The sequence below is a fragment of the Silene latifolia genome, unplaced genomic scaffold (genome assembly GCF_048544455.1).
Source record: "Silene latifolia isolate original U9 population unplaced genomic scaffold, ASM4854445v1 scaffold_20.1, whole genome shotgun sequence".
Taxonomy (NCBI): Eukaryota; Viridiplantae; Streptophyta; class Magnoliopsida; order Caryophyllales; family Caryophyllaceae; genus Silene; species Silene latifolia.
Window position 1 is genome coordinate 6,208,017 of NW_027413163.1, and position 22,651 is coordinate 6,230,667.

The window sequence follows — 22,651 nt, forward strand, 5'->3', positions numbered from 1 at the left end:
GATCTCGGCGGGCAAAGAGAGTACCCGAAAGAAATCGATATGTAAGCCTCAAGATCGGGTTTTGGATGTGAAAAGCAAGGCATTCCTTGGTAAGAATGAAATCCCGGCCCGTCATGGCCCTCCACAATGGTGCAACATTATACTTTTTGGGCTTTGATGTTCGGGTAGGCGAAACATCAAGTCCGAACACATTGGCAAACTCGACAAGGGTCATCATCCTAGAGACATTCTCCAACCTAAACTCTATGCAAATAGTCTTGTTCAAGGTTGTGATTCTCAAAAAGCTTAAGAATTCTAGCACAAGGGACCGATATGTTGGCTCATACATGCGAAAGAGGGTTGAAAGGCCAAAGACCTCAAAGAGGGCTTCTACTTGGTGGAAAATCCCAAGCTTTCTCAATGTAGTATGACAAAGAAATTTAGTGGGAAGAATATTCTTACTTAAGAGCCGGTGGAAGACCAATCTCTGTGCATCATCAAGGAATTCCACATTTGAAAAATCATCGAGCCTTGTGAGGTCAACAATCTCCACATTTTCCCTTCTAATGGTGTTGAGATGGGAAGTAGAGGAACTTCCCACCATCCTTGGTCTTCTTGTACTTCTAAAGGAGGATCTCCTTGGTGCCATTCTTGCTTCTTTTGTTGGGTTCTTTTGATTTGAAGATTGCTAAGGATGTTCCTTGTTGATTGAGAGTTGGAAACCCTAGAAAATTGGGGATTTTTAATTTTGTGGGTGAAGAGAGTGATTTGGATATGTATGGGAGTCATAAGGAGGTGGGTTTTATAGGGTAAGTGGAAGGAATAGTGATGTGTCAAAGTATGTGTGTTGGGGGGTATTTTAATTAGGAAAAGTCGGGTTGAAAAATAGCGAGAAGACGAGCGGATTTAAAGAGAAGACGCTCGGATTCTTTCTTCACGGGACGGGCGGATTCTGGGCAATACGCCCGGATTCTGCCACAGAGTGAAATCCCAAAATTTTGACGCCATAAGACGGGCGTCCCGAGCATAAGACGCTCGGATTCTTTCAAGGTGGGACGGGCGGATTTTTGAGAAGACGGGCGGATTCCAGAACAGAGATTTTTCCTTGAAATGCAAAGGTGAAAAGACGGGCGTCTTTCTTCAGATCCGGCCGGATTCTTCAAGACGTACGGATTCTTCACAGGACGCTCGGATTCGACCTCAGTCCAGAAATCTTCGATTTCTCAGCGTAGCTGGACGTACGGTTTCTACCCTATACGCCCGGATTCTGGCAAGACGGCCGGATTCTCTGGAATCCGCACGGATTATGGCTGCGAGTTTTGACTTCTTTTCCCCTTTTTAGATGCATCCCCACACTTGGGCATTTGTCCCTTCCTTCATTCAAAAACTCATTAGTGACCCTCCCTCACTTACGCTCATGAAAAGAGTCTATGCTACTTATTAAAACAAACGTAATAAATAAATACAAGTTAGAGGGTTAGTATATTTACAAGTGGTGGTTTAGGGAGGACTCCACCAAACTCTCCCTTAGATGGTTCTTTCAAGGGGAAGGAGGCCCGAGGTAGGTAGCCTCGACCTCTCCAACAAATGCTCCTTCATAGTAGGGCTTCAACCTTTGACCATTTACCTTGAATTTGCTTCCATCTTCCGCCTTGAGTTCGAAATCTCCATATTTCCCAACTTCGGTTATCACATAGGGACCCATCCATCTAGAGTTCAACTTTCCCGGAAAGAGTCGGTAGCGGGAATTGAATAAAAGGACTTTGTCTCCCTTGTGCAAGGCCTTTTGTCGAATTCTTTTGTCATGAAGCAATTTTGTTCTTTCTTTGTAAATCTTTGCATTCTCATAGGATTGTAGTCGGAATTCCTCCAACTCTTGGATTTGAATCGTCCTCCTTTGACCGCTCAATTTGAGATCAAGATTGAGTACTCGGATTGCCCAATAAGCTTTGTACTCCAATTCAATTGGCAAATGACATGCTTTTCCATATACAAGCTTGTAGGGGGAGGCTCCTATGGGAGTCTTATAGGCCGTCCTATAAGCCCATAGAGCATCATCAAGCTTTGTGCTCCAATCTTTCCGAGTCTTGTTCACAACCTTTTCAAGGATTTGCTTGATCTCTCTATTTGAAATTTCCACTTGACCGCTTGTTTGAGGATGATATCCCAAGCCGGTTCGATGTTGAACACCATATTTAGTCAAAAGGGATGCAAGTTTCTTCTCATGGAAATGTGTTCCTCCATCACTAATGATTGCTCTAGGAACTCCAAATCTTGGGAAAATTATCTTTTTGAAAAGCTTGGTGACCGTTTTTGCATCATCATTTGGGGTGGCAATTGCCTCCACCCACTTTGAGACATAATCGACGGCCACAAGGATGTACTTATTCCCATTGGATGTCACAAAGGGCCCTTGGTAGTCAATCCCCCAAACATCGAAGATCTCTACCTCTAGAATGCCCCTTTGTGGCATTTCGTTCCTCCAAGATATATTCCCCGTTCTTTGACAAGCATCGCAATGAATGATGAATTCCCTTGTGTCTTGGAACATTGTAGGCCAATAGAAGCCCGATTGGAGAATCTTTGCAACGGTTCTCCTTGCTCCATGGTGCCCACCGTAGGGTGATGAATGACATCCTTCCAAGATTCCTTGGATTTCCCATTGAGGAATGCATCTCCGGTAGAGCCCATCACTACACTCCTTGTAGAGGTTTGGGTCATCCCAAAAGTACCTCTTTACTTCGAATAGGAATCTCTTCCTTTGGTTGTGGTTCAAGTTTGGAGGGAGCACTTTTCCAACAATATAATTGGCATAATCGGCAAACCATGGGGTGATGTGCCTTTCAAGTTGTGTTTGAATAGCCATCAAGATATCATCGGGAAATGAGTCGTTTATCGGGGTTTCTCCATTTTCATCATGAAACCGGATTCTTGACAAGTGATCCGCCACTACATTCTCGGCTCCTTTCTTATCTCTTATTTCCAAGTCAAATTCTTGAAGAAGCAAAATCCATCTCAACAATCTTGGTTTTGCCTCCTTCTTTATCAAGAGATGTCGAAGAGCACGGTGATCCGAAAATACAATCACCTTGGATCCAAGCAAGTAGGAGCGGAATTTATCCAAAGCGTATACAATTGCAAGAAGCTCCTTTTCGGTTGTATCATAATTCACTTGGGAGGGGTCGAGGGTCTTGCTTATGTAATAGATGGCATGAAGAGCTCTCCCTACCCGTTGGCCAAGAACCGCTCCAACGGCGTAGTTGCTAGCGTCACACATAATCTCGAACGGTAACTCCCAATTTGGGGGTTGGATTATTGGTGCCGAGATTAATGCCTCTTTGATTCTATTAAAAGCTTCAACACACTCGTCAGTAAATTGGAATTGGGCATCCTTAAGCAAAAGTTGAGTGAGGGGTTTTGCTATTTTCGAAAAATCTTTTATGAAACGACGGTAAAAACCCGCGTGACCGAGAAAGCTTCTCACCCCTCTAACATTCACGGGAGGTGGGAGTTTCTCTATCACCTCAACTTTAGCTTTATCGACCTCGATGCCCTTTTCCGAAATCAAGTGACCCAAAACAATTCCTTCATTGACCATGAAGTGACACTTTTCCCAATTTAAAACAAGGCTAACATCTTCACACTTTTGCAATACAAGAGAAAGATTATGCAAACATGAGTCAAAGTCCTTTCCATAAACACTAAAATCATCCATAAAAACTTCCATTATGGTCTCTAAGTAATCGGAGAAGACACTCATCATGCATCTTTGGAAGGTGGCGGGGGCGTTACATAATCCAAAAGGCATCCTCCTATATGCAAAAGTACCATAAGGGCATGTGAAGGTGGTCTTATGTTGGTCATCCGGGTGTATAGGGATTTGGAAGAATCCCGAATACCCGTCAAGGTAACAAAAGAATTTGTTGGAGGCTAACCTCTCAAGCATTTGGTCAATGAATGGTAAGGGGAAGTGATCTTTTCTTGTTGCGGAGTTTAATTTCCGGTAGTCAATGCACATACGCCAACCGGTGATCATTCTTGTGGGTATTAATTCATTCTTTTCATTTGTCACCACCGTGGTACCTCCTTTCTTAGGTACCACTTGAACGGGGCTAACCCACAAAGAATCCGATATGGAATATATGATTCCCGCATCAAGTAATTTCATGACCTCTCCTTTGACAACTTCTTGCATGTGGGGGTTCAATCTTCTTTGGGGTTGAATGGTAGGTCTATGGTCTTCCTCTAGATGAATTCTATGCATGCAAAAGTCGGGACTTATCCCCTTAAGGTCATCTAGACTATAACCTATAGCCTTTTCATGTTGTTTCAACACATCAAGCAACTTTCCCAATTGGTCATCATCAAGTCTATCATTAACAATCACGGGTTTGGTCTTTGATTCATCAAGGTAAGCATATTTCAAATTTGGGGGAAGGGGTTTCAAAGTGGGAGTTTTTACCTTACTTTCCTCCTTCGGAGTTTCATTGAGAATTTGCTCCATCTCCATTAAACATTCCATTCTCATAGCATACTCAACTTCACTTTCATCAACCTCATCATATTCAAATCCCATGATGGGTTCCTCTTGCTCTTGAGTTTGCAAAATATCCTCTAGGATGGATTGCTCATCCTCTATGGGTTGACATGCTTCCACTAGAATATTGTGCACCAATTCGGATTGTGCATGAGTAAGTTCCTTGTTAGCTAGAACGGCCTCGAAGAGATCCACCTCCAACTCCCAATACATGCTCCTAGCCTCACTTGCTTCTAAGGCTTCTAGTGCTTGCATGGGATCCTTGAAGTAAGGGATACTCAAGTGGTCCTCTACAAAACAATCTATGAAATCCATCTCGCAAAATATCAAACAACTCGAAAACTGATTAGAACAAACCTTGAGGAGTGTTACTTCCTGAAGGCAAAGAAAGACACAACTAATAACAATAAAAAGAAATCTAAATCAAACAAACACCGTCCCCGGCAACGGCACCATTTTTGATCGGAGTCCGTTTCGTGTTCACAAATAAATAGATGTGGTCGTTGGTCACGGTCGAATCAAAACACAATTTATAGCTTAACAAGCAACTCTACAATTAGTAAAGAGGCAAGTAAAGGTCGGATCCCAAGGGACGGGAGTTGAAATGAGAGTTCTATTGAAACTAGTGGTGTCTAAGGGGTGTCACAAATTGGGTTGATGTAGAAGGTCACTAAACTAAAAATAGCAATGAAAATAAACAAGCAAGATGAATTAAAGGGGGTGTAAACAATTGATTAAAGGCACTAGGGTGTCATGGGATCATAGGGGAATCATGGGATATGATCATACAAACATGTTCTCAAATTATAAGCAAGCAATTATTGTTGTGATGGATTGAGTTGGGTTATATCTTACAATCCTAGGAAAGTTTGGGTCCCGGAGCCGAATCGATTAGATTGTACAACACCTACAAGTCGACTTAGTCTTCCCTACTCAACAACATGCATGGTCTAATGAGACTCGAGTTGGGTTATGTCTTACAAGTCTCATTGAAAAGATAGGAGATGATAGTAAATGCAAGGATTCATAGGCTTAGCATTTCATCAAACATAACATGTGCATGAGTTGAGATCAAAACAAGCAAGCAAATAAACCATGAAAGCATATTAATTTAAGCATGAATCATTCCCCATGTTGGTTTCCCCTAATCACCCATTTAACCCTAGCTAAGAGACTACTCACTCATTATCATGTTGATCATGCTAGCAAGGTTGTCAATCATACCAACAAAATGAAACATGATGAATAAATGAAAGTAATTAACAATAATTAAAAAGGGATTAAGAGATTATACCTACTAATGATTCCAATAATAAAGCAAAGATAATAGAAGTACTTGATGATTGATTGAGAGGTTGTCAATCCCCCAATAATACCCAAATAATCTTCAATTACCCAAAATAAAAGATGAACAAGAGAGAAATTAAGAAACTAGATCTTGGATTAAAACTTGATTAATACTTGTGATGGGGCATATTCTGCACCGCTGACCAAAGTCAACATATTGAGCAAGGTCAAGGGTATCCACAGCAAAGTCAACGACTTAGACAGTCTAGCCGATGAAGCCCATCGGCCTGTCACCCAGGTCCCGGCCAGACAACTAGCCAGCCGGGACACACATCCGCGTACTCATATCCAAGACCCTCGGCGAGCCTGACACACGTCCATCGGCCGAGGGTACAACGGTCTTTCCACCTAATGAGCCACTTGGCCACTTGGCCACTACGTGACAAAAGGTGAATGCCTATAAATACTCCTCAACCTTCATTGAGGAAAGGATCCACAAATTGACCTAATAACCACTATTCATCTGGTAATATCTTCCTTATCTCTCTACAATATACTCTTAGCCAAGTTACAACAACTTCTCTCTAAGCTTACTGACTTGAGCGTCGGAGTGAGTACGCTCGGCCAAAGCCGAGCCCTCAGTTTGTTCATCGTTTCAGGAGACCGTAAGGAGGATTCAAGCAAGGACATCATTCTACTAGCTACGAGTGGAATCAAATATCTGCTCTGGAATTATACCCGGAACAATTGGCGCCGTCTGTGGGGAAGACACTAGAAGCTAGTCACATTCATTCCCAAAACAACAAAAACAAAAACACAAGAAAAAACCCACCCCAAAAGCTAAGAAGATGTCAAAACAACAAGTAGTCGTAACCGACGAAACCGAGCTACACCAGGATGATACATTTCACCATTCTGGAGTATTGCAACCCTCCACCGGCGGAGTAATCCAACCGGAATTCGGAATGCCGATAATACCGGACACACCGCCGTCCGCCAACCACGTCACCATCATGGGACAGGTGGTTGACGTAGCAAAACTGAAGACACTCCTGGACCTAATTGGGAGTACGCCAACTCAAACTGTCACGCCGACAAGAGCGGCGGAAACCGTCCAAGAAACCAGGGCCCAGAACGTGACTCCAAGAAACTTGAACGGAGCACTGGGAGAGGCAGACCCTATCAAGACGCCGGAGGAGCCCAAAGTGGTCGTGGTGAACATAAGTCCATCTCGCACTCGGGAGAGGACAGCGTCGCCGCAACACCGACGAGGCACACCCCGGGGGAACCAGCGAAGCCCGACTCAGGAGAGTCGGAGAAGAAGTCCAAGTCGGAGAAGGAGTCCTTCCCGCTACGAGGAGAGAAGCCGGACTAGGAATGCGAGGAGTCGGTCGCCGCGTGTCATTCGACACGTGGTCAAACAGCCCCTCAGTGACTACGTCCTCGACACCGCCGTGCCACCCAAGCTGAAGCTGCCGGCGCTCACATACAAAGGAGATAGTGATCCAACCGACCACGCCGAGGCCTTTGAGTCTCACATGTCGGTATGGGAGCAGCCCGATGAGGTCTGGTGCCGGGTCTTCCCAACGACTCTGCACGGGATGGCTCAGAGTTGGTACAAGGGGCTTCCCGACGGCTCGATATATTGTTTCGCCGACCTAAAGGACGCCTTCTTAGGCCAGTACTCTTGTAACAAAAGGAGGGCCGTGGAGACATCGGACCTCCTAACTATCAAACAGGAGGAAGGCGAGTCTCTACGAGCCTATGTGAAGAGGTTCGACGGCAAGGTTCAGCAGATTCGGGAGATCAACCCCGAGCTGGCGGCGTTCGCACTAATGAAGGGCCTCCCAAAGGGAAGCTTAAAAGACGAGCTCATCAAGCACGGGGGCCTGGGCCTGGACGCCGCAAGAAAGATGGCCGATCAGGCCATCAAGGTGGAAGATTACCACAAGACCTGGGTAGGCCCCAGCGAGGCCGAGCCCTCAGAGAAGAAAAGTCGCCGGGATGACAGCCCGGATGAGGGACGCCGCGACACTAACAGGTCGCGGTCTGATGAGAAACGCCGTGACAATAACAGGTCACGGCCTGATAGATCCGCCGGGGAAGAAGTGACAAGACGGGCGCCGGGGGAGTTCGGGAACGTTTTACCAAAGGCATTACCATGATAAAACCCTCTCGGTCACATCGGCCGCCGAGGTCTTCGCCCGAGCGTAAACGAGGGCGAAGTGGGGGAGCCTCCCAAGCCAAAAGGAGACGGTGACGCAAACCAAGATCTGCGAGTACCACGGTTGCGCCGGCCACCTCGACAACCGCGGCACCAAGAACGCCATCGAAGAGCTAATCCGAAAGGGGTGCCTCGACAAATATGTGGCCAAAGGCCAAGACCGACGCCGCGGCCAGATAAGAAATCCGTTTTTCAACGGATAGGAGTCATCCACGTAGTCATCGGAGGTAACGAGAACGGTGGGTCGGCTCATGGGCACAAACGCACCGAACGAGCCGTATCGGCCATCAACTTTGTGCCCAACACGACCCCCGCCTCCAAAGATTCCCGATATGACTATTGGAGGGAAAGACTACGAGGAATCATCGCCTCTCACAGCGACCCGCCGGTAGTCAACTTGGACATATCCAACCACCGGTAAAGAGGTGTCCGATTGACACAGCGCTACACGAACATCATGTTTAGGGAGTGCTTTCAGAGCCTCGGCCTTAGACTCAAGGACTTGAGCCCCTGCACCCATCCACTGTACAGCTTCTCCGGGGCCGGCCTGGTACCCCTGGGTTCAATCAGACTGCCGGTAATGTTCGGCGAGGGGAACGCGGCTAAAAATGTCCTAGCTGAGTTCGTCGTCATTGACGGCTCGTCCGCCTACAACGTCCTCATAGGCCGAGTCACTCTGAGCGAGGCCGACGCAGTAATGTCCATCCGGGCTCTTACACTGATGTATGTCTCGGACCGGGGGGAAGCGCATAAGCTCGTCTCCAAAAACGAGAAGGACGAGGTGGTCAACGTACAAATATCTGCCAGAGGGTGTAACTTACAATCCCTCAAAGTGGCAAAACAATCGGAGAGGGGGAAAAGCTCATCCTCACCACAGGAAGGCGACCTCATGGACGCAACCGACGGCTGATGGAGAAGTAGCGTCTCCACTAAAGCCATTAAGAGACTGTCAGACTTTGTATAGCGCCCGAGGTGTCAAAAACAGCTGTGGACACCCCGACGCATGTTTATATCTAATGTAAAAAACGACCAAGTCTTTCACCAAAATGTTCATTTTTCAGGCTAGACGCCATCAAGAAGCCGACGCCGACTCATACTGTCAATTGGACAAGAGCGGCAGTCGTTGTGAAGAAACCGACGCCGACTCACACTGTCAATTGGACAAGAGCGGCAGTCGTTGTGAAGAAACCGACGCCGACTCACACTGTCGATTGGACAAGAGCGGCAGTCGTCGTGAAGACGACGACGCCGACTCACACTGTCGATTGGACAAGAGCGGTGGTCTCCATGAAGAAATGTAGTGCTGTGGCAGTCACCCCAAATAGTAGACGCTTCGGCAGTCACTTAAAGTGGTAGACGCCGCGTAACACACTATCCGGACGCCAGCTCACACTGTCATAGACAAGAGCGGTGGTCTCCATGAAGAAATGTAGTCTTTGTGGGGTCACCCCAAATAGTAGACGCTTCGGCAGTCACTTAAAGTGGTAGACGCCGCGTAACACACTATCCGGACGCCAGCTCACACTGTCATAGACAAGAGCGGTGGTCCCCATGAAGAAATGTAGCGCTGTGGCAGTCACCCAAGTGGTAGACGCCGCGTAACACGCTATCCGGTAAAAGACGCCGACTCATACTGTCGTATCGACAAGAGCGGCGGCCTCCATCAGGAAACAGATGCCGCGACAGTCGCGGCCAGCACGGCTGATAAACAAAGCAAAATGCCTTAAAAACGTTAAAAAACAGTTGAGATACACACTCTAAACTGCCTCGGCCAAGCCAGGGCGGAAACAAAAGAGACGCTCAATTAATAACGTAAGAGGGCAACTCAGACAAAAACGAGAAAAGACCTCGGCCAAGCCAGAGGCAAAGTGGAAACACTAAATACCGTTGAGACGCTCAAAAGAAATGAGGTAAAGACCTCGGCCACGCCGAAGGCAAAAGAAGCAAACTCTTATTGATAATAACAGTTTACAGGCGAAAAGAATGAAGATGACGGCCGTCCCCATTGGGATCAGCCAAAACACAACCTACCAAAGTTGTACAAAATACAAGGAAAGAAAAGCAAAAATTACAAATATGTCATTTGAAGCACCAAAAGATGGCAGGGAGGAAGGCCTAAATAATTGGCTCCTAACAGTAAACAAAATCTTTGTAAACTTGTTCTCGTCAAGCAACACATGGTAGTGTCTCGAGGAGTCAAGCAGATCTCGTCAGTAAACTTGTTCTCATCAAGCGCCCACGGTATTAGTGAGGAGCCTGAAGCTATCTCGAGACGCCGGGTGAGCCTGGTGACGACCGCCCGCCTCCCTATACCTGTCGCTGCTCACCATCAGCAGCGGTAGCCGCATCCTCTTCAATGGGCAGCCCAGCAGCTTTCCTAGCAGCTTTGGCCTCGGCGTCATCAGCCGCCCTCATTCTCTCAGCTTCCTCCTTGGCCGCCTTAGCCTTCTCAGCAAGAGCAGCTCTCTCCGCGGCCGCCTCCTTCTCAATCTTCGCCCTCACCGCCTCCTGGGCCTTCTCCGCCATGGCTTTCTCCTTAGCCGCAAGCTTATCATCAAGCAGCTCGTCATATCTGTCCCACGGGAAGGAACCATCAAGAGGGAAAAGCTCCCCGATCACTTCCCTAGCAGCTCCTTCGGCCAAGTCCCGGAATTCAGCGCACAGGTGGGGGAGCATGACGGTTTGGAGCATCTCAATGTCCTCCTCCTTTTGCTTGATGATGGCCTCTTTGCTCCGGACCACCTCCGCCTGGGCCTTAAACAAGCCCCTGGATTCGTCCCTCTGCTGGAGATAGAGGTCGGCGCGCCCCTGAACAAGGTCACACATCCCCAGCAGCTTCGCAGCTTCGGCTGCCGAAGCCTCGCCTTGGCTCTCTCAAAGAAGGACCTCCTTTTCGGCGTCCTCCCCGAGTTTCTCTCGCCCAAGAGCGCCTTCTCAGCATCTCCCCTAAGCTTCCGCTCATTAAGGAGATCCAGCCTCGCCGACACAGCCACCTGCTTAGTGACATTACGCTCATGAACAGCGCGAGCCACGGCCTTCTCCTGCTCCTTAAGACGAGCACCGGTAGCCACGTTCCACCTTGCCAGCTCCCTAATTAGCTTCGTGCCTTCCTCTATAAGCTGGGAGACGGAAGCCTTCTGGGATGAAGGGACGGTGGTAACAATTTCACCACTGGCCTGCGGCTGGGAGGGGGAAGCCTTTTGGGATAAAGGGTTGACGGTGACGCCTTGATCACCAACCTGCGCAGAGGACCCCTCCACCTGCTGCCCAACAAGAGCAAAAGCCGACTGCGTTTGGTCTGCACAAATTTAATAAAGACATCAGTATCAACGTGTATCGACGTATCAGAAAGCCTGGCTAAATTTGAGTCACAAGCTAGATAGGTACCATGCTTGGCCTTCTTGGCCGGAGGAGGCACCTCCCCGCCAGCAGCAGAGGCTGTCTTCTTCCTCTTACGGATGAGGGAAGATTCCTCCTCATCGGAGTCCCCATCAAGAATATCAACAATCTCCACCGTCTCCTTCTTAGGAGGAGGGATAGGAGTTGGAGCTGGTGTCGACGCGGTCGCCGCCGAAGGTACCGTTTTCCGCGTCCGACGCACTACACCGCTAACGACCCTCGCCTGAGCCTCCTCCACGCTCAAGCCCTTTAGCCGTTGTTCCATAAGATCACTCGGCGACTTCCTGCGGTCGTGGGCTGAAGCCTTGGGATGTAAGTTAGCAACGGTTCCATCTTTGTGCAGCCCCATTCTCCGGAGAATATCCTCAGACAAGTCCTTTCCAAAGTGGTCTGCGAAAGAAACAAAGCAAGAGTTAAGTAGAGGAAATAAACCGAAATTCGAGGAGCAAGAGCATTAAGAGCGGCGATGGGCCTCACACCGACCCCACTCACCCTGTGCTAGGGCCGGTATGAGGTCGACATGGCAGAACGGCTCATCCTGAAGGATGATCTGCGTCGGGGGAATCCATTTTTTCGGCACCCCACTCTTGTCCACCTCAAAGAGCCTCATTGCCAGCCTCTCATCCTCTTGGAGATAGACACTGCTGGCATCCATTTTGAGCTTCTTCCGGGAAACCCATCTATCGTGCTCCGCCTGAGTCTCACACCGCAAGTTAACTCGGTCTTTGGAAAAAGCAGGCGGATAGTCATCCAAGCACCTTAACGTACACCCATCGGCCTTGCCAGTCCTTGCAAGAAGAAAGTTTGTTAACAGAGACATAACCCGACTCCATCTCCACACTGTACCATCCGACGCGGCCAGAAAATGGTTTGAGATGGTGAAGCCGGCGGAATAAATTCACCGTTGGGGCCTCTCCCTTGAAGAGACAGAGCCAGACAAAGCCGATTATGGTCCTCATAGCCAACGGGTGCAGTTGTGCAACGGCAACGTTCATGGCTCTGATAATGGCCATAACGCACCCATTCGGTGAAACCGGAGCCCATACTCCAAATGCGCATATATACGCCGGTATGGCCCGGTGGAGGGCAACAGACGGCTCGACCCTCCTCGGGGATAACAATTTCGTATCCCCTACCGAAGAAAAAATGGCCCTCGAAAAATTTCTCGCTTTGAACAATCAAGCGAGCTTATGAGTCCAAGCACGGTCAAGACGGACCTTACAGGCGTTGCCGTGATCCATAACGTACTGCCTCCCTTCATTACGACGAGGCCTTTCCACTTCATCACCGAAATCATCACCAAAATCGCCATAGGAATCAGAGTCCTCCCATTCCTCAAGAATTTGAGGATCAACTTCAGGAGAAGGAGACCTAGGGCCCCCCGACGCAGGTTTACTAGGTCCAGCATCAACAGAAGACATGTTCACAACAAATCACTAACGAAATAAAAGAAAATTTGTTTGATTACCTTGAAGAAATACACTCGCCGGATCGAAGACCGAAGATTTGAAGAAAAGAAAGCCCTTGAAAGTTTAGAGAGATGAAGATCTTGGAAGAAAAATTTGAGAAATTGAATTTGGTGGCCAAATTCACGGAATAACTGCCCTATTTATAGGGAAAAGCCCACAAAGAAGGACCAATCAGGGCACAGCCCATGAAGCGTCAACCAATCAACGAACAGACACGTGTCAGACATGCAACCACGGAATGTCAATCGTTGCAACAGTCAAATGTCAATCAATGCTACAGTGACCAAGCGTATTCAACACGCCCATTCACATCTCTTCACCTGTTCATCTCCCTCAACAAATTCCTAGGTACCTGCTCTCCGCCGGCCACATGATCGACCAAGCCAGGAAGCACCGGCCGGGGGCATTCAAAAACAACCGGCACTCCCAACCCCGATCTCGGCCACCGTCACTTTCTTTTCCACATCGGATGCCCTTTACACACCCATGTGGAGGGGGGATATGGTAGGCCTACGAATGATCAAGCCGATGCATCAGAAGAAGCCGACGCAGAAAATTTTTGCAAAATACTTACGCAGAATATACGCTCAACATACATCGGAGCCCATACCACGGCATAGACTACGCTGGGGGCAAATTGATGGGGCATATTCTGCACCGCTGACCAAAGTCAACATATTGAGCAAGGTCAAGGGTATCCACAGCAAAGTCAACGACTTAGACAGTCTAGCCGATGAAGCCCATCGGCCTGTCACCCAGGTCCCGGCCAGACAACTAGCCAGCCGGGACACACATCCGCGTACTCATATCCAAGACCCTCGGCGAGCCTGACACACGTCCATCGGCCGAGGGTACAACGGTCTTTCCACCTAATGAGCCACTTGGCCACTTGGCCACTACGTGACAAAAGGTGAATGCCTATAAATACTCCTCAACCTTCATTGAGGAAAGGATCCACAAATTGACCTAATAACCACTATTCATCTGGTAATATCTTCCTTATCTCTCTACAATATACTCTTAGCCAAGTTACAACAACTTCTCTCTAAGCTTACTGACTTGAGCGTCGGAGTGAGTACGCTCGGCCAAAGCCGAGCCCTCAGTTTGTTCATCGTTTCAGGAGACCGTAAGGAGGATTCAAGCAAGGACATCATTCTACTAGCTACGAGTGGAATCAAATATCTGCTCTGGAATTATACCCGGAACAACTTGATTACAATATTAAAGAGAGATTTGATTGATATTAACTACTCTAATTATTGATAAGAAGAACATGCTCCTCTAATTAGACTAATGGGGTATTTATAGTGAAAATTAGGGAGGATGCATTAGGTTAACTAAGAGCTTAAATGACGATTAAGTCCCTACTTAGGGAGACTCCGGTCTTTTTCGAGGGAAGGGAGTCTTTTCGTAGCTTGAAGAAGAGGAAACCGTGCTGTGAAGGAATCCGGGCGGATTAAGGTCGGGACGGCCGGATTTGGGCGATGGAATCCGAGCGGATTCTGGGGAATCCGGTCTGATTGTTGACAATCCGCTCGGATTGTCAGTCAGCGTGGTAAATTCTTCTTTTCTTCCCTTTTCTTCATAAATTTCTTGGGGATTTCCTCGGAGACTCAAGGATCTTTTCTCGACATTGCTCTTCTACTATAATATGTACAAAGGCCTTCTAATCTTATCTCTCCTTAATGCTTGGTCATTGAATTTGATCAATTTAGTCTTGTTTTGCCATGAAAATGCAAGATTCTTACTCCTTTCCTACCAAGGGATCAAAATCTCAAAGAATATGCGAAACAAAGGACTAAAGATAGTAAATGACCCAAATATGCACTAAAAAGCATGGAAACGAGGCTAATTCGGGGACTAAATGTGCGCTAATTATGGTCACATCAAAGACACTAACAGGAGTAATAAGAGAAGAGTCATGATAGGTGACACCCCCAAAAGGTGGAGGAGTTGCTGCAGACACACCAAACTTTCTGAGGAGGTTTAGTAGTAGGTTTGGGGGGTCTCATGTCCTGCCTGGCAGCTTTAGGAGGCTTACACATCTGCTTAGTATGCCCTATTCCTTTACAAGTAGAACAGACAGTAGGCTTCCATTCATATTCTACTTGTAGTTTAACCTCATTACCTTTCTCATCCAAGAAACTCAATTCTTCAGGAAACTCCTGGCCAATCTCCACTTCAACCAGTAATCTAGCATAGCCTAATCTAGTTTTAGCTTCAGTAGCAGCATCCCTTTTAAGGAATTTCCCTAGTAAACCAGCTAATTTCTCCAAACCAGACAAGCTCCAGAACTTAAGCGGCAGCCCACAAAGCCTTAACCAGATAGGCACAAATTGAATCCGTTCTTTCAATAAGCTACAAGATTCAGACCAAGGTCTAACCACAAGTGGTTTATTCTCAAACATCGGAAACCCCTGTTGCAGTACCAAGTTCTGAGTCTCAATTGAAGGAAACCGCACAATAAAGACACCATTAGGGAAAAAGGAAATTTTATTAAACTTATGCTCCCCCCAGAGATTATCAACAAAATTCTGCAGAGTTTCCCAGGAAGGGTTTCTCCCTAGCACATAGCAGACCACAGCAGACTCCCAATATTTAATCTCGGAAGAAACATCAGATTCAGTCAATTAAAGCAGCTTCTTAGGATTAGGATCAGGGACAGGTTCCTTAGCAGATTGAGAACGCTTACCTGACACAACAGTCCAGCCTTCCTCAACCTCAACCGGAATCCCCGACGAAATTGCAGGTTCTTCAACATAATTGCCCAATTCAATAACCGGTATCTCAATAATATCACTCATATCCTTTGTCTTATGAGCATCACAGGATTGTGGTACCCCATGAATGCCATGTGAGAATTCTTGTGATTCCATTTCAAAACCTAATTCCTTACAATTATTAAAAGACAAACGAAGCTTAGCACGAGATCGAATTCTACTATTTTTTTGTGATTTTAGCGATTTTTTGGTGTTTTTCCTTCCCATTTTGTGTCGATTTTGGGGTGACGTATATCGAGGGGTCATATTTACTCTTGCGTCAGTTGTGGAACCGACGCAAAAAGTTCAACATTTGTGCCAGTTGTGTGTTAAAAACCGATGCAAAAAAACACCAATTGCGTCAAATCTTACCATAGAATGGATGCAATAAATACCTACAACCGACGCAAATAGTTCAACATTTGCGTCAGTTCTTTATAGAACCGATGCATTTTCTTTATTTATTTTTTTTGCGTCATTTGTTATCATAACTGATGCAATTGATATTTTGTTTTAGGGCCAATTCATTTTTCTCATTTGCATAATTTCTTTAAAGAACCGACGTAATTTATTTGTGCTCTTTTTTATATAAAGATTTGTTGCCGAATAGCAATTTCAACAGCACCGCCCCATAAAACTCACAATCCGAATACCGAAACTTAAAAACCTACAACAAGAAATTCAACCAACCTCTAATATATCACATGTAAAACAACATTATATCTTATTCAACCCAACAACGTTCCAAATACAATCTAAAATACAAATAATCCCACAAATGTCTTAGTTATTAAGCTAATCTATACTAAATGTTCTCTAAACATCTAGTAAACTTACATAAAATTATATATCAATTCAAACTCAATTCCACAAACCTAACACAACATTACATCTTATTCAACTCGGCATATCTTCACCTCATGGGTTCGTAACCGATTTGAGAGGCTTAGAAACCGGTGGAAGTTTTGAACAAGTCTGCAATTCAGGAGTCGCCACCAATTTTTGTGGAAAACTGGAAACCTTTCGAATACTTCATGCCATGTCAAGACATAATGTATTGACATAAACACTAAGAAATTCGTTACCCTTAGCATTCTATGTCTAGAATTACTCTCGCAATGCCAATGAACACGAGTGCTCACATAGATCTTGAGTAAGGGGCGAGGGTACATACTAGGATATTTTTTAATCGATGACCTAATCCCGCCTGCCTTGATAGCGGCCTCTACTAACGATTAGGATTGCCGTTTACGTTGATTATATCGATTATAATACATGAAATGCAACAAACAATGTATTAAGTCCTAACATGTGAAAATTAGACTAAGGCTCTGTTCTTTTGGACTTATATTTGCTTAACTTAACTTAACTTAACTTATTTTTGCTGAACTTTTCTGAACTTAACTTATATTTGCTGAACTTAACTTATTTTTGCTGAACTTATTTTTGCTGAATTTAACTTAACTTATTTTTGCTGAACTTTTCTGAACTTAATTTTACTGAACTTAACTTAACTTATATTTGCTGAACTTAACTTATTTTTGCTGAACTTTTCTAAACTTAACTTATATTTGTTTAACTTTTCCGAACTAAATGAATATGAACTTAAATAATAATAATAATAATTATTATTATTATTATTATTATTATTATTATTATTATTATTATTTTAACAATAATAAGTCGCTTTCATTATTATTATTGTTGTTGTTGTTGATATTGAGAAAAGCAAAAAAAAAAAAATCGAACATTTTTTTTGTTAATAGTGACTAATAATTTTGGATAAATTGTAATTATCCTATGCAACTGGTCATTATAGTCTATGGTGCGACGGTCTTTTCCGTGTTTTTTGGTAAAATGTGACCACTATTAGCATTAGGTAAATAGCGACCACTTTATATTAAATAGTGGCCACTTCGAAAAAAATGTTCATGTTTTAGTTATAAAAAGTAGTCACTGTTTACTCTAAAATGGTCGCTATATATTTATCAAAAAGTAGACACTTGTCGCACATGACGGTCGAAAAAGAGAATTTGTGAAAATCGTAATTTTTTAAAACTTATCAATACTATAAAACGTGTATGAATTTATAGTTAACTTAGCTTTACTTTCCTGAACTTAATTTTGCTGAACTTAACTTATTTTTGCTTAACTTTGCTGAACTTAATTTTGCTGAACTTAACTTAACTTATATTTGTTGAACTTAACTTATTTTTGCTTAACTTTTCTGAACTTATTTTTGCTGAACTTAACTTAACTTATTTTTGCTGAACTTAACTTATTTTTGCTTAACTTTTCTGAACTTAACTTATTTTTGCTGAACTTAACTTAAATTAAGCAAAAATAAGTCCAAAAGAACAGGGCCTAAGTCGGTGAACTTAGCAATTAGAATTAATAGTTGAATTGGATATTTACATTCATTACATATAAATAATACATACAAATAAGTAAAATATAAATTAAAAACGATTATGACGAGTGTACTTCATATAAATGCCAAAGATGGGATTTGAAAGAAGAAATAGTAAAAATAAAGAATAAAATAAAATAAATAAATAAGAAAAACTTGACGAACTATATTAAATGGCTAGAATCTATAACTAGTTAGGCGATAGTAGTAATAATAGTCGATTAATAATAACTAATTAATATAAGATACGTCAAAGCCAGAAAGAAATCAGAGGCAAAAACCGACTAGGAGTAGGCGCAGCAGAAGGTGCGAACTTTGGAAGTGGCGCAACATTTCATGCATGTGCTCTTAGGCGGGTTCTGACTGTGAAAGTTAGACCCGTTGGATCGTTACGGTAGATTAATTATAAAATCTATTTGGTTTATTAATGAAATCATATTGGAAAATTAACTAAGTATAAATAAAATAAAATAAAATAAATAAAAGATGGAAAGATTTGAATTAGATTTAGAATAAGATCGGTTAATATTAATTACTAATGATCCTAAACTAAATCTAAAAGAAATAAAGTTTGAATCTCCATTCCAATTTTCTTCGTTGCTCGATTTGCCGATAAAATCATAAGAAACCGCAAAATAGATATACATAATTATATTTCTACAGTACAACAATTACAGACTATGGTGGCGATTATTTAAAACCCTAGAAAAATGAGAGGAATTAGATGAAATGAGAGAAACGAAGTAAGTATAAAAAAAATGAAGGGTTTAAAGAAGAGATTTGTGAGAGATTGATTAATGGAGGATGAAAATGAGGAATTCGGGAAATGAATAGATAGAATTTGAACTCTGAATTAGGGATGAAAATAATAGACGGAATTGGGAAAATAGATAGACATAATTTGAAAAAAATATGCAAAAACCCTGGATATTAAATCTGAAATGGATAGACCACCAATCGTACTATCAACAAAATCTCCATTGAACAACCATGTGATGAGAAAGCCCTAGATATTCCAATATGAATCAAAATATACCAAAGTTGGCTGGTGTGAGTGGTAAAGACTCTTATCTCTTAAACAAGTGGTCGGTTCGATTCCGGATCTATCAAGAAACACATATATATGTATAAAAGTATGTATAAGAGTCATTGCATGTATTTATTTAGAAAAAACTCAATAACTACTGTAAGATAAATTTTTATAATGTGGAAATGAACCATTAGTAAGACTAAATTATGTTTTGTATTTTAAATACTTTGAAGTTAAACCTTAAAAAAAAAATATTAATATATTTTATTTATAAGTAAAATCTTAAACATCATACCCTATTTACTAAATGAATAGGTCAATCTACGTTTTTTCCCGCCTAAAATATCATCTTCTAACTGGGCTTTTAATTTTTGCATTCTACTATGGGCTTAAGTTTAATGTAAAAAAATGATTCCCAAAAAAAATGTATAACGTCCTATTTTACTATGTGCTAAATCTAGATCATATCAATGATCTTGCCCAAAAATAATGTAAAAAATTATTGCCAAAAAATAAGTATAAAATCCTCAATCATTGCCAAAAAAAATATACCGTCAATCATTGCTATATTGCTACAAGTAAAAAATCCTTGATCATTGCCAAAAATTTGGATTCATATATTACAAATCTCGAAGTAAAAAATTCTCGATCATTGCCAAAAAAATTTGAGTTCATATATTACAAATATCGAAATATATAAAATCATTGTCAAAAAGACGTGAAATATGAAAAATTAAGTAAAATGACGTGAAATATGAACTTAGTGAGATGTTAATTTAGCATGATTAAGTAATACAAAAATAAAAAAATCTATAAATACTGCACAATCATTGCGCGGGATCTAAACTTTCATAACCAAGCAAGAGAGAAGGATCTGCATCAAAACCCCGCCATACCTTAAGAAAAGGAATCATTGACGACGACGACAATTGACCATTTACTTGATGAAAACATTTCAAACTCCTCGCAAGCAAAGGACTACGAATCCAGATATCAGACCGAAAACTCAGACAATGAACTTGGCGATTCAGGGTACTCTTTATCCCATAAAGGAGGGAAACAAAACTTTAGGGCAGTTGTAACTGTAAGAAACAGTGAATAATCCAACTAACGCAGCAGACGAAAAGAGAACATGAGTTAATATCAGAGAAGACACACCATGAATTCAGGATTAATATATTTTTCGTAAACAAATTAGGGATCATACACGATTTAGCAGCAAAGTGAGTGTCCTTTCCAAATTGTATAAAGAGGGAGGAAATTGCAGTACATCACTTTTCAACAAGCAAACTCGAGTCCTATATAACTACTCATTATACCTTTGTATGAGTGCATATCAGTTACAAGACTTGCAGGTTGCATCATATAAAGCATTGCACACTCGACAAATACCCAAAACAGTTAACATTACATCGAAAACTATGGCTAATGCTTAACAGCCACAAGCATTGGTACTCTAATACTACTCTCAAATTGACAACCACCAGCCATAACTTAAGAGAGGAATTACTGACGACTATGACAATTGACCATTTACTCGATGAAACATTTCAAAACAACTAACGAGCTGAGGGCTGCAAATCCCCAGACAGGGTACTCTATATCCAACAACAGAGGGAAAACAAATTGATTTTGAGGGCAATTGACAGTAAATAATCTTGCTGACGCAGCAGACAGAAAGAGAAGAGTTACAATCAGAGAAGACCTACCAAGAATTAATGATCCATATATTTTTCGGGAAGTAAAGTACTGCATCGTACACAATTTACCAACAAAGTGATTGTCGTTTCCAAATTGTACAAAGAAGCAGGAAATTGTAGTATATCACTTTTCAATACGCAAATTTTTCGTAAGCAAAGTAGTGCATCGTTCAATATAACTACTCATCATATCTTTGGCAATTTCGCAACAATTACAAGACCTGCAGGTTGCCTCATACTCCCTCCGTCCCGGTCATTTGTTGTCCTTTGGTTTTGGCACAAAGACCAAGGACAGGGGATTAGACCAATTACTAAATGACAAGTGGAATAAATTGAGTGTGAATGATCAAATTACTCATCAAATTCATTCTTAAAATAGAAATGACAACAAATGACTGAGACACCCAAAAATAGAAAAGGACAATAAATGACCGGGACAGAGGGAGTATAAAGCATTGCACACTTTTCCTCCTCTCCATAATTACCAAAACAACTAACAATTCATCGAAAACTACAGCATTGAAACTCTCAAACCATTAGCATTTCATAATCAATGGCAATTATTTACCTAAAAACGAATCGTGTAAAAAATGAAGGTGCTATCAGTCTAGTGCACATGCCACTTGATTAAAATTCGCTGCGATTGCAATACACAAAATCAAGTAGAACTAATAACAGGAGCAAGAAGAGAGTAAACTAAAGAGAGGAAGAGTCCACCAAGCGATGTATAAGCAACGACACGAAGACGAAGAAAAAACAGTCGAATCTGCTTCGAAATCTGCATACTAGAAGTCAACAACTGTAACCTCCCCGCCTTCTCCATCCTATCAAAAAACTGCATTCCCTTCAACGACTGTCTCATCATCAACGCCATCGAAATCGGAAACCCGAAAGCCACGGCACTCACACCCATACTCAACACATCATTCCCCAAACCCGAACCCGAACACAAGTAACCTCCAACAGCTAACTGAAAAACCGCTAAACCCGCGACAGACTTACTAACATCATACATGCTCTTCATCATCGATTCCGTCACTAATCGCGATTCTTTGGCAACCTCGGACATGTCTCTCTCAACCGTCGGACCTTCGATTTCCTGATGTTTTATTTCCTGGTGATTCATCGAGTAATTGCGCTTCTGCTGCTCCCAAATTCGAATCAATTGTGATGTTGACCTAACCCTAATTTCCCCAATTTTTCCGAAGATTAATTGATTTTTGTCGGAAACTTGAGGATGACCGGCGAAAGTTTTGGATCGGAAATTTGTCCATAAACCGGTATTATCTGGTTTCCGGGCGCCCGAGAACGATTTCGCCGTTGCGGATATAGCCGTTCGAATCCCCCGATTTATCTCACTTCTCATTTTCTCACTTCTATTTTTTTTGGTAATACTCCGTAATTGGTCTTGTACTCTTGTGTGAAATGGTAAATTGATAGAACACCCTACATGGGTAACCTGAATAGCACCCGAAACACGACTCAATACGAGAATCAAATTGGAATTAAACTGAATTCAATCATAATCTAGTGATGCCATAACCTGAATATATTCAAACCGACAAGAACTGAACCGATTGACATGAACTAAAAATATTTATTTTCTTATAAAAACACTTATTTTAAGTGTATTTTCATTGATTCTCCCCCCCTACTGGCTACTACTAAGAGAATAAAAAATTTCTTAGTTTTCCCTCCAAAAGACATCTAGCTAAATAAGGTAACAAGTAATTTTTTTTTTCATTACATTATTATCTTTTCAATTAATATATTCATATTTATGACTTTTTCATTAAAATCCATAATTTATTATGCAATCATTTCCATTTCCACACATATTATTTTTCATCAGTTACA

The 22,651-nt window shown here is 42.8% G+C and overlaps 2 protein-coding genes across 2 annotated transcripts in view; both read right to left on the bottom strand.

Annotated features, from left to right (window-relative positions):
- The window catches only part of LOC141638237 (ent-kaurenoic acid oxidase-like), a 216,433-nt gene that overhangs the window by 103,991 nt on the left and 89,791 nt on the right, over positions 1–22,651 (bottom strand). The gene's annotated exons all lie outside the window — the stretch shown is intronic.
- On the bottom strand, positions 21,311–22,297 carry LOC141638543 (uncharacterized). The gene has a single exon (XM_074447954.1). The coding sequence runs from the start codon at positions 22,158–22,160 to the stop codon at positions 21,453–21,455; it is 708 nt and encodes a 235-aa protein (XP_074304055.1). The 5' UTR covers positions 22,161–22,297; the 3' UTR covers positions 21,311–21,452.